A 14,422-nucleotide genomic window follows, 5' to 3' on the forward strand; every position below is an offset into this window, starting at 1 on the left:
TGTATACATGTGCATGAAGCACACACTGTATCTAGGGATCTCCTCACTCCTCCACCTTAGATGCTGTCATTCTTATTGTTGTGTGACCGTTGATATTTGCACACAATATTAGAGTGCCCCCTCCACACATGTTCACCCTCACAATGGATTGTAGGGAGCTGACAGTGGTTTGGAGATTTTGCAGTTTCCTTATTTCCTTGCCCAAGTTTTCTATAACAGCTGGAAGTGGTCGGAGAGGGCTGTCTTAAGGAGACCCCCTGCTCTTCCTTTGACAGCTGATCAAAAGAAAATAGGTCAAGCTTTTCAAACTTCTGTCCTCCCTTTGCTTAATTACTCTGCCTTTAAACAAAGGCAACATCTGCGCAACCTCAGCCAGCCCAAATCTCCAGAATGGGGAGCACCAACCTGCTCGTGAAGCCTCTGTCACTTCCAAGCCTGAGCTTCAGAGCAGGTCCTATTGTCCCCCTCATCCCAACTCGGGTGCCTTTCTCCTGCTCAATGCACCACATTGCTCCTATGTTCTGCTTCATACTGAGAGCTTTACCATGTGAATAAGGTTATTTGCTACCATATTGTCTACTGCAGAAACTCTTTTTTTTTTATTTGGAGTCTGTGGTTCAAAAGACAATGGATACTGAAAGGTGGACACTGTGACATTGATGAGTGATTATATTGGAGCCCAACTATCTATGACAATGGCCTGTGAAGCATAATGCATATGTGTATAGCTGAGTGGCTGTAATAAATACACATGGGGTTATGCAGATTAAATATTTTCATATAGTGATCCCATAATTAATACCATTTACCATAAATGAATTCACCAGCCCTCAAATTCTTGTGCAAATAAAAGTGTGCGTTCTATAAGGACAACATGGTTTAGATGTGATCTAGGGAGTGCAGTTAAGTGCACTTTAAATCACTTGTTTCCATTTTTTAAAAAAGGACACTGCATCTTTAAATAGTCCTCCCTGTCTCTTTCCCCTTGTAGAAGACTGGAGTAATGTGTGGAGACCTCTCAACCAACCTTGAAATGGGGCGCTCCGCCTCCGCCTGCGCTGATTGGCCGGGATGGCATCAGTGTGGTCGCTGATTGGAGGAGACGCCTGTCCGTAAAGGAGCTGTGTGTCCTCCTCAGTTGAGGTAGGTTGCGCTTTCAGCAAACCCATTCTGGACAGCTCCGGCTGCCTAAACAGAAGACGTAAGAGGAGGAGAGGGCTAGGACATGGCCAGGAGCAGCACTGGCCCGTCTGATAGAGCTCGCTGAGCAGCACACACACACTCCTTCCCCTGCCCCCAACCTGCACTCAGCACTGCACCCTGACACCCACTCACCCTGACACCCACTCACCCTCTAAGAAACCCAGAGGCCTTAAAACTGACCCACACCCACCCATGGACTGAATGAAGACCGCCTATAACGCCTTTAGATGCCTAACCAAAGATCTGGATGCTTACACCATGAACCCAGAGATGACAATGGACAGTATTGGCAGTTTGCATGGTGGAAACAGCCATGAGCAGGATCTGATGAGCAGCCACAGCCCTCACCATCACCGAAGGATTCACCAGGATCTCACTATTCCATCTTCCAGGTCAGCTATGGTCTCCAGTATGGCTTCAATCCTGGATGGGGCTGGGGACTACCGGCCAGAACTGTCCATTCCTCTGCACCATGCCATGAGTATGCCCTGTGACTCCTCACCACCTGGGATGGGCATGAGCAGCACCTACACCACCTTAACGCCGCTCCAGCCTTTGCCCCCTATCTCTACAGTTTCTGACAAATTCCATCACCCTCATCACCATCCCCATCACCACCATCATCATCAGAGGCTATCAGGCAATGTCAGTGGTAGCTTCACCCTCATGAGAGATGACAGAGGCATCCCAGCTATGAACAACCTGTACAGCCCCTACAAGGACATGACTGGCATGGGGCAAAGCTTATCTCCCTTAACTGGCACCCACCTGGGGAATGGTTTGGGTTCCATTCACAATACTCAACAGAGTCTCCATAACTATGGACCACCTGGCCATGAGAAAATGCTCAGTCCAAACTTTGATGCCCACACTGCCATGCTGGCAAGAGGGGAACAGCACCTCTCCAGGGGTCTGGGCACTCCACCTTCTGCCATGATGTCCCACATTAATGGGATGCACCACACTGGCCATGCTCAATCTCACGGGCCTGTGTTGACTTCCAGCCGTGACAGGCCGCCCTCCTCCTCTGGATCACAACTCAGTAACTCTGGACAATTAGAAGAAATTAATACCAAAGAAGTGGCTCAGAGAATCACTGCAGAGCTGAAAAGGTACAGCATCCCCCAGGCTATCTTTGCCCAGAGGGTACTGTGTAGGTCACAGGGTACCCTATCAGACCTGCTAAGGAACCCTAAACCTTGGAGTAAACTGAAATCTGGGAGGGAGACTTTTAGAAGAATGTGGAAATGGCTGCAGGAGCCGGAGTTCCAGAGGATGTCAGCTCTCAGGCTTGCAGGTGAGTTGTAAAGATGCAGTGCCCCTACCTTCACTAGCAAACATTGTGCCCACTGCCCGCTCTGTGCCACTGCAAACACCATGGCTTCTTGTAAATTACTACACTCATGCTTCAAAGTGGGCAAATGGTTTCTTTAAATCCATTGACTGAAATGTAGAAAGTGGAATTCATGCCATATAAATATTGGGCCCCAGAATAGTTTGCAGGAAAAACTGTAGTATGTGTGATGCAGAGCAGAACAGGCTACCTAATTTACACAGTAAGACAAGCAGCATTTGGTCTGCCAAGTTTTGCAGGTTTGTAATACACAGTGATAAAGGAGCAACTACTGTACATTGTATATTGTTGTTCTCTTCATTCAGCATGTTATTTGCTCATTATGCTGTTGCTACACTATAGACACCTGGAAAGGGGAGAAAAAATAAATAAATCTCAGGGCTTTCAATTGATTTTAGACTCCCCCCCTTAACATTGTTCATGTGAATTGTGTGCCTTTTTCTGCACCCTCTAGTGGTCAGTGGGTGAACTGTATCCATCCATTGTTCTGGACTGTTGTGTAAAAATGAAATAAAAAAAAATATACAAACAGATAAAGATATTTATTATGTGGTGTGCTGTTGGAAGAAATAATATTTTATAAAGATTGTGCTGCAATAGAAACATTTCTACTCGAGCTTTGAACATGCATGGTTTTGGACAGGCTAATTTGAATTTGTTAGTTTGGTATAGGGAGACTGTCATGTGGATATATATGTGTTAACACATGTTATAAATGTTAGTGTGAAAAAGATTTTGCATTCTGTATGGCTTCCATGGAGAACAAAAGAACAGTATAAAACAATGCACAGGGACTACAGAACAATGCACTATGACATCCATAGACAATGTCATAACCTCCTAAATAAGATTGCAGCAAAGTATTCATAGAAACTATCTCCTCCATGTCCTCATGCATGTCTATAACCCTTCAGAGCTTGTCTGCCTCCTCTATAATGATAATCATTGGTTATTGATTAAATAAAAATACACCAGATCAATGAGATATTTTTAGCTGCAGTCGGCTTCAGACACTCCAAATTCAGGAATTCATAGATGCAGCTTATATGTCACAGTCCTGCTTGTAATAATGACCTTTATACAATGCTATAACATGCAAGGCTGGCTGGGATCCTCTTGTCTGTAATATACTTGTGCCTGGCATTCTCCAGCTCTGCACTTGACAATTAAACTCACAGTGTTTGTCCTTTTCCACTTAATTACAAGCCTGTAAAAAAAAAAAGAAGAGGCCTCTGCTAGACAAGGAGAAGAGTCCTGGCTGCATGCAGGTCACGTATAGAGTCGTCACACTATAGGGGCTTGTTATCTGCTAGTGATATTAATCATTGGTTGCAAAGTGCTGCTGATAATATAATAGCTGCTTGTTTATAGATTTATCCCCGATACGTAGGAATATCCCTAATTTGCAGTAGTGTACACATTACATAGGAGACATTACTAGTAAATGTAAATATCCCCAGTATAGAGAGTATGGATTGATCCTCTATCAGCAGAGCTCACCGTGATCCTCTATCAGCAGAGCTCACCGTGATCTTCTATCAGCAGAGCTCACCGTGATCCTCTATCAGTAGAGCTCACCTCAATTCACAGAAGCATCCACTGCATGTGGAATTATCCTCAGTGCATGGACATATTACTAGTAAAATGCACACAATATGGAGGTATTCCTGATAAACAGAATTATCCTCAATACATAGAGATATTACTAATAAACACAAGTATCCTCAGTTCATGGATGAATTGCTAGCAACTACAACTAAATGCAGAACAGAGAGGTAGTACAGAGATCCAGTACAAGGGGTATCCTTGGTAATAGAAGTATTACTATTAAATGCAGGGATCCCCAGTGCATGCTAGTAAATATAAGTATCCCTAGTAATATACGTACTACTGGCATTACTGGTAGGTGGAAGCAAATCCAATGCAGAAAGTAATTACGGTACTTAGTAAATAGAGGTATTCCCAGTACATACAGGTATTACTAGTAAGTGTCAGTATCCCCGGGGTATAGAGGTGTTATTAGTACATGGAAATATCCTCAATGTATGGAATTATCCCCAAAATGTAGAAGAATAATGTAGAAGAATCCTCAGTATTCGGTGATATTATTAGTAAATAGAGGTATGCCCAGTGCTTATAGGAATTTCTAATACATGCAAGTATTCTCAATTCATAGAGGTGCTACTAGTATATAAGAAGGGTTTCCGTCACATAAGTATTACTAATAGATGCAAATATCCCTAGTTCATGGAGGAGTTACTAGAAAATATAAATCTCCACAGTAAGAAAGGTATTGGTATTATCCTGTAGTATCCCCATCGATGGAGGTATTACTAGTAAATAGAAGTATCCCAAGTGATGGAGGTATTACTAGTAAATAGAAATACCTCCAGTTTGCAAGAGGTATTACTAGAAAATATATATTTTCCCAGTAATAAAGGTATTGCTATATTGCTAGCAAATGGAAGTATCCTCAATAATGGAGACATTACTAGTACATAGAAGTATCCAGACTCCACAATATATTGTTATTGCTAGTAAACACTCCTCAGTACATAGAGGCATTATTAGTAAATGTAGGGATCCCCGGTAACAGAGGTATTACTAGTAAATGTAGTGATCCCCGGTAACAGAGGTATTACTAGTAAATGTAGGGATCCCCAGTAACAGAGGCATTACTAGTAAATGTAGGGATCCCTAGTAACAGAGGCATTATTAGTAAATGTAGGGATCCCCGGTAACAGAGGTATTACTAGTAAATGTAGGGATCCCCAGTAACAGAGGCATTACTACTAAATTTAGGGATCCCCAGTAACAGATGCATTATTAGTAAATGTAGGAATCCCCAGTAACAGGGATTACTAGTCAATTTAGGGATCCCCAGTAACAGAGGTATTACTAGTAAATGTAGGGATCCCCAGTAACAGAGGGATTACTATCAAATGTAGGGATCACCAATAACAGAGATATTACTAGTAAATGTAGGGATCCCCAGTAACAGAGGCATTACTAGTAAATGTAGGGATCACCAGTAGCAGAGATATTACTAGTAAATGTAGGGATCTCAAGTAACAAAGGCATTACTAGTAAATGTAGGGATCACCAGTTACAGAGATATTACTAGTAAATGTAGGGATCCCAAGTAACAAAGGCATTACTAGTAAATGTAGGGGTCTCCAGTAACAGAGGCATTATTAGTAAATGTAGGGATTCCCTGTAACAGAGGCATTACTAGTAAATGTAGGGATCGCCAGTAACAGAGGCATTATTAGTAAATGTAGGGATCTCCAGTAACAGAGGTATTACTAGTAAATGTAGGGATCTCCAGTAACAGAGGCATTACTAGTAAATGTAGGGATCGCCAGTAACAGAGGCATTATTAGTAAATGTAGGGATCTCCAGTAACAGATGCATTACTAGTAAATGTAGGGATCTCCAGTAACAGAGGCATTACTAGTAAATGTGGGGATCCCCGGTAACAGAGGCATTACTAGTAAATGTAGGGATCCCCAGTAACAGAGGCATTATTAGTAAATTTAGGGATCTCCAGTAACAGAGGTATTACTAGTAAATGTAGGGATCCCCAGTAACAGAGGCATTACTAGTAAATGTAGGAATCCCCAGTAACAGAGGCATTATTAGTAAATTTAGGGATCTCCAGTAACAGAGGTATTACTAGTAAATGTAGTGATCCCCAGTAACAGAGGCATGACTAGTAAATGTAGGGATCCCCAGTAACAGAGGCATTACTAGTAAATGTAGGGATCCCCGGTAACAGAGGCATTACTAGTAAATGTAGGGATCCCCAGTAACAGAGGCATTATTAGTAAATTTAGGGATCTCCAGTAACAGAGGTATTACTAGTAAATGTAGGGATCCCCAGTAACAGAGGCATTACTAGTAAATGTAGGAATCCCCAGTAACAGAGGCATGACTAGTAAATGTAGGGATCCCCAGTAACAGAGGCATTACTAGTAAATGTAGGGATCACCAGTAGCAGAGATATTACTAGTAAATGTAGGGATCCCAAGTAACAAAGGCATTACTAGTAAATGTAGGGATCACCAGTTACAGAGATATTACTAGTAAATGTAGGGATCCCAAGTAACAAAGGCATTACTAGTAAATGTAGGGGTCTCCAGTAACAGAGGCATTATTAGTAAATGTAGGGATCCCCTGTAACAGAGGCATTACTAGTAAATGTAGGGATCACCAGTAACAGAGGCATTATTAGTAAATGTAGGGATCTCCAGTAACAGAGGTATTACTAGTAAATGTAGGGATCCCCAGTAACAGAGGCATTACTAGTAAATGTAGGAATCCCCAGTAACAGAGGCATTATTAGTAAATTTAGGGATCTCCAGTAACAGAGGTATTACTAGTAAATGTAGGGATCCCCAGTAACAGAGGCATGACTAGTAAATGTAGGGATCCCCAGTAACAGAGGCATTACTAGTAAATGTAGGGATCCCCGGTAACAGAGGCATTACTAGTAAATGTAGGGATCCCCAGTAACAGAGGCATTATTAGTAAATTTAGGGATCTCCAGTAACAGAGGTATTACTAGTAAATGTAGGGATCTCCAGTAACAGAGGTATTACTAGTAAATGTAGGGATCACCAGTAACAGAGGCATTACTAGTAGATGTAGGGATCCCCAGTAACAGAGGTATTACTAGTAGATGTAGGGATCCCCAGTAGTGCAGGCATTACTAGTAGGGTGAAGCAGTAATCGTACATTATTAGTAAATGACTGTATCTCTAGTACTGGACGGTTTTCCTGATAAATGTAATTATCCCCAGTACATTATTATTATTTATTATTATAGCGCCATTAATTCCATGGCGCTTTACATGTTTAAAAAGGGGGTATACATAGCAAACTACAAGTACAATAATATGAACTAAAACGAGTGATCGACTGGTACAGGAGGAGAGAGTACATTAAGGTACTCCTAGCACAAGAAGGTAGTACATACATATATCCCACATGGTTTAAAGATTCCATAGGCCTCTGTAATATTTGGCAGTATCCCCAGTACATAGACTAATGCAGTGTATATTGAATTTTCCCAGGTCATGAAAGTGCTGGAGTAAAATAAGAGGTGACCCTAATAGTGAGACATCCCCATTACTGGGAGGCACCAGGACTATCCCCTGAAAATGGAGATAGTTATACTGGTAATTATCCAGTATATTCAGGTGTTGAATACACTGGATTAATTACCAGTATAACTAACTCCATTTTCAGTGGATAGTCCTGGTGCCTCCCAGTAATGGGGAGTGTCTCACTATTAGGGTCACCTCCTATTTTACCCCAACACTTTCATGACCTGGGAAAATTTAATATACTCCGCATTAGACATTGCATTTTATTGACTATAAGACTAAAATAAAAAATTGAGCAAAATTTTGTGCGTCTTAGACATGATATAAAAGGTTAAGATAATTCCCACATCACAAGGTAGCTGCACTGGTTAACCATTTGCTGTGATCACATTGCTCCGTGCTGCTTGTCAGGCTATTGTACGGCTGGATCTATGGATTTAGGGTATTGTGCGAATGAAGAGCCAGAGGGTGAACACAAGCCATTTCCATGAATTATTGATAGAAATCTCAGCTCTGTGGAGGAAGAACAGGGGTCATTTGCTTTGGGTTAAACAGGCAAAAATCTTGGAGGCTGGGGTCTTGTAGATCAGACGCTGTTGTCCTCTGCCCCCCGAGCTGAGACGCTTCTATTCAAGGTGAAAGAGCTGGTATTGCCCTTTACATTGAGCCGTGGTGATAAATCTCCTTTGTTCTGCTCTCCTATCTCCGGGAACGTCCTTGCTGGAAAATTAAAAAATAAGTGTAGAAATATCTACAGTAGGCGGCTTCCTCTTCTACGTGGCAGCCAGGCCGTCACGGGCGCCGTGCTATGATTGATTTTTTTTTTTCCTTTCTGAGTTGCGGAATGAGGTGTTGAATATTTATTTGGTACGGAGTGGGCTTGTTGCTGTTGTATTCTAATGGCGGGCCTTGTTTCTTCTCATGTTCCTTTCTCGATACATCCCCATGATTATCCCAATGCACTTAAGACCATTCCATCCGACCCAACTCCGCGTTTATTGATTTTGGATGAGCCTCCTACTGGCAGACCCTCAAGCCCACCCCTTAAAAATTGGGTATTACAAAATGTAAGTTGGGAGGAGAGCAGATTCTAAAAAAAAAAAAAAAATTCTAATGTAAAAAGAAAGTAAAAAAAAAATAATCGAAATAATATTATTAAAACATGTGATGAACTCTTTTTTTCTTTAAATTTATATATCATAAATATCCACTTATAAAATAAAAATGTGTATTATTTAGTGACTTATTATGGTCATATAATATTCACATAGGAGGGATTGAGAAGCATCTGTACCTGTGTGGCTGTCATTTTTTTTTCTCCTTTGAATAATTTTCAGTAATTTAGTTTTTGAGTATTTTTTGTAATTCAACTGATTTGTCTGCACATTATTTTTGGATTTATTTTCAGTATTGAATATGGATTTTTAAAAAAAAAAAACCTAATGATTTTCATCTATATTTTGACTTACTTTTAACCCATTGTTTCATACTGAGGACATTTTTATTTTATTTATCTAGTGCTGTATTTATCTATTATGTGTAATATATATATATATATGTATAGATATACAGTACATATATTATATGTATACATATATGTAGACATGGAAATGTATATGCAGATATTTAAATATATGTATATATATTATTAGGAATATTATACAATAATAATTGCAGCGTTACACACTTACACACACAGAGAAGATTTATATATATATTTGTCTATATATATATATTTATATATACATATATATATCTATATACATATATTTATATATATATATATATACACACATTTATTTTTATATAAAAATGTATATATACATACATGTACTTTTATATATATAAAATTTAAATAATATATTTTAAATCATTATTTCATTTTATTATGTATATAAATAGTGTATCATTTTCTTATATAGATATAGATGTGTGTATGTAAAATGTTAAATGTTAATAAGTATTTAAAATATTACAATTTTTTTTTAAATAATATTTAGAGATCACTAATCAGCAGTAATAATACTAATCATGATATTTTGTATATTTAGGGTACCATATATAAGTGTAGCCCTTACGTTGTGTGTATTTACCACCACCTGGCTTGCAGTGACGGTTTCTATACCTGTATCTACATATAAGGTGTGTGTCTGCCTGCAGCGGTGTTACGGGAGGCCTCCTCTGCCCCTTCCCTCAGATTTGGTGATTTTTACTTGGTCTATAGCACAGTTTCACGCCATCGTGACATAATTGATTGCTGGAATATATAGGGGGAAAAAAAAGTCTATTAATACTAGTGGCACGCAGTATACAGGCTGCACACAAGCAGTGCACACCAGAATAGCCCACAAGTCATTGATCTGCAACTCATCTGTCTTATTTCCAGTAAAGAGACAAAATAGACTTCCCAGAACCCCTCCCCCAGGACCCTGTAATACCCCTCCCCCGCTATAGCGAAACCCCCCGCGTACATCTCCATTTATATCTGATTGTGATTTCATATGGTAATGTCTGGGTGTATTATGTTATGTACATATATAGATATCTAGGCTTCATTGTATTTTATGCAAATAATATAAATTGTATCTACAGTAGGTAACAAGGTATATAGTGTATATTATATGCGTCAGTTATCTATTGTGTCTGATATGGAACATATATATAAAAACACAGTATATATATATATATATATATATATATATGTAGGATGGTGTGTGTATAATAAATTGATTGTATACAGTGTATATTCTATAAAAATATTGTATTCTATCTAATGTATATATATATATATATATATATATATATAAATAAATATATATACACACACTATTTAGATTGTATAGCATGGATATTTTGTATGTATAGATTATAGAAAGTGTATACTGCATATTAACATTTATATAGCATACAAAAATATCCACATTATACAATGTTAGATGCTAGATTTTTTTCTAACGAACAACACATATATATACACCTACTATACATTATACGATATATAGTATATGCATATTTAATATACACCTACTATGCATTATACAATATATGTATACATACATTATACAATGTATGTAAAGCGCTGCAGAATATGTTGGCGCTATATAAAAAATAAAGATTATTATTATATATAGTGTATATATATATATATATATAATATACACCTACTATACATTATACTATATATATATAATATACACCTACTATACATTATACAAACTATATATATATATATATATATATATATATAAAACATACACCTACTATTCATTATACAATGTATATATGTATAATATACACCTGCTATACATTATAATATATATATACATATATAAAAATAAACACCTACTATAAATTATACATTATACTATATATATATAATATACAGCTACCATACATTATACAATATGTACACACACAGTCATATATATATATATATATATATATATATATATATATTTTTTATATATATATATATATATATATATATATATATATATTACATACCTACTACACATTATATATATATTTTATACACTTTTTAAGAGATATACCAGTACATAAATATATATATATATCTCTTGCAAAGTGTATAATATATAGATTTATTGTATAATATATAGTAGGTGTATAATATATATATATATGTGTTAGAAAAGAAATCTATCAGCATTAGAGAACAGCAGTGCCGCCATGTACTCCTCTGACCCAGGGAGGTCATCATCAATGTACATCTGACCAGGCAGCTCTCCAGGATAAGTGATTAAACAGTAGGATAAAGAGAACCCCACTGTTTCCACCATTTATAGTGCTGCCTGATTTTGCATTTCTGTTATACACACAGTATACACCATATATTATATAAATCAGTGGTTTGCCAATATTTCTAAGTCAGGTATCCCCAAAGTGCAGTATATGCCATCAAGTCCTCCGCAGGGCTGTGATCATACACTGCGCTCCACAGTGTAAAAATATACCAGGAGGACAGTTAAAAAGAAGGTGTCTACCCCCGGGATAAGGAGAATTGAATTATGTTCCTATTTATACTTAGTATATATTGTACTTTATATATTATTTTGTGTGTGTGTACAGATATAGCATACAGGTGGACATCTGTAGGCTATGTGTATAAATTTGCGTATGGGTGTAAGTGTATATAGATACCTATATATATATATATATATATATATACATATATATATATATATGGGTATCTATATATATATTTTTGTTTATACATATATGTATATATACACATTTATGTCCCACATATACAGTATGTCCACATATATATATATATATAAACATACATACTCATATATATATACATTTATGTCCCATATATATGTCCACATGCATATATATATACAGTATATATATACAGATGCAAATACACGCACACATATATTTATATAAACACATGCGTTGTGTATCGGTGTACATATATATATATATATATATATATATATATATATATATATACACACACATATATACACGTACGTACACACAAACACATATATATATATATTTATATGTTCCATATATGTGTACACATGCATATATATATATATATTTTTATATACATATACACATATATACACACACATATATATATTTATATATACACATGCAGTGTGTACCGGTGTGTGTGTATGTATATATATACATATATATACATACACACAAACACACATATATATATGTCCCATATATCTGTACACATACACATACACATGCACACACACATATATATATATTTACATATATACACGCACATATATATATTTATATATGCACATACGTTGTGTACCAGTATATACATATATACACACATATATTCTGTATATAGTAGGTGGTATGTTCTGGGCTGTGGATCGTGGGTCAGTAATTGGAGAATACAGACAAGTCTTTGTGTGGGTCATAAACTACACACAATCCAGATAATGTCATCAGGACGTGGACTTTGTCTTCTCTAATCTTTCCTGGGGTTTAATAAGAGACTAATAATAACGCCCAGCGATAACGCTCCTCATTATAGGGTGGGCTCCCAACCAGGGCATTAACCCTTCCCCTGCCGCCTCATTACCAAATTCACGAAATTGTATTAACATGTGATTTTTGACCACATCTCAGCTCCATGTGCGAGAACTTAGCAAATACCGATGTGACGGCTTTATTAGTCTGGATTGATTAAAGCGACTGTAAGAAGTAGATTGTCAGCTCTTGGGGCAAGTCACGGTCAGGGGTTTGGAAGATATGGACGTGGCCTATGGTGGTTGCGGACGGGTCTCGTCATTGATTTGCATTTGTTAACCCTGTAGGTGCAGAGCTGCCGTCCTGTATGTTGAAGGGAGAAGGGAAACCTTTGTTATTGATTATATTGATCTTCCACCAAACCGCACAGTTACAGACCCCTGCGCTCTCTGTATAGCGGCGTCATGGGATAGATTATTGCTTCTTAACTCCTTTCTATCCTTTGCTGTGTATATTTGGCCGAGGTGAGACGTACTTAACGCCAACCGCCATACATGTACAGTTCTGTAATGTCGGGAGCTTAAGAGTTGAGGCCAGGATCGGAGATAACGCCTATCTTGGCTGTTTAACCCTTTTAAGTGCCATGATCAATAGCGAAACCGGCATCTAAGTAGTTACACAGCGAGCGCCCTTTGTCACTCCAACGGCACCACCCAAAACGTGACGACGATGGTTTTCTAGGGCAATCAAAAGCCTAACAAAGGCCCCAAGACTGCCACCTATGTACTCACATAAGGACTTCGCAGCTGAAGAGCCTATGAAGACAGCAAGTTACAGCGATCAAGTCCTCATAGCTCGACTAAAAAAAAAATATAATAAAATATTATATGATAAAAATATTATCAAAAAACAAGCCTTTGTTCCGTAAAAAATGATTTATTATGTCAAAAAGAAATAAAGAATTTAAAAAAATAAAAAACAAATATAGTTGTTGCCACCATAGCAACTATATATATATATATATATATATCTGGGGTATGAGCGCCACGTGCAGAAATCCCAGCACTTACAGCCTCGGCTGCTATCAGTGAGGTTATTAATGGTCGTCTGATGAAAGCTCTGCTGCTGAATGCACTTGGGCAAATCATCAAGATCCGCTGCTGGCAGCTCCTGTGTAATCACCAACCAATGACGTCCCAGACATGCTCGATGGGAGACTAGTCCAGAGACGCCGTAGGCCACGGTAGCACATTTAGGCCACATAGGCTACTCACATTAGAACCAGCAACATGTGGCCTAAAGTTGTCATATGGAATAATGGGTCTTGGGACACTTCGGAGAAATGGCTGCACCACAGGTTCCACCACTAAATCAAGGTAACGCTGAGCTGTTAGTGCACCTGGAATGAAGACTATAGGGCTACGGCTACCGTACATTATGTCGCCCCACTCCATAATCTCGGGAGTAAGACTGGTATGACGTTCCTTTGTAAGGTCCTCTTCATGGCGTTGCCACCGTGGACTCCAGACCAATCTCCGACTATCTTTGTGTCCAACACAAAAGCTGGACTCATCGCTGAAGAGGATAAACCTCCATCCCGACCTCTGTTACTCTATTCCAGCCTGCGGTCTCCATGTGGAGACCATGTGAGCAATGTCATGGAGAGGCCTTCAACAAGGGAATGTCACACTGGTCCTGGGGTGGCATAATGTATGGTAGCTGGACCTCTCTAGTCTTCATTCCTGGTATACTGAAAGCTCGGATTTACATAGATTAAGTCATG

At 38.2% G+C, this 14,422-nt stretch overlaps 1 protein-coding gene across 2 annotated transcripts in view; it reads left to right on the top strand.

Moving 5' to 3' along the window:
• The first annotated feature begins 1,142 nt into the window (after positions 1-1,142).
• Positions 1,143-14,422, top strand: part of ONECUT2 (one cut homeobox 2) — a 64,736-nt gene continuing 51,456 nt past the window's right edge. For both annotated transcript variants that reach the window (XM_073681030.1, XM_073681035.1), the window contains exon 1: positions 1,143-2,500. In XM_073681030.1, the coding sequence (XP_073537131.1) occupies positions 1,405-2,500 (1,096 nt within the window). In that variant the 5' untranslated portion in view covers positions 1,143-1,404. The remainder of the gene's footprint in view (positions 2,501-14,422) is intronic.

Source organism: Phyllobates terribilis, unplaced genomic scaffold (assembly GCF_046119375.1).
Source record: "Phyllobates terribilis strain yellow unplaced genomic scaffold, ASM4611937v1 Scaffold_1__5_contigs__length_1240528914, whole genome shotgun sequence".
NCBI lineage: Eukaryota > Metazoa > Chordata > Amphibia > Anura > Dendrobatidae > Phyllobates > Phyllobates terribilis.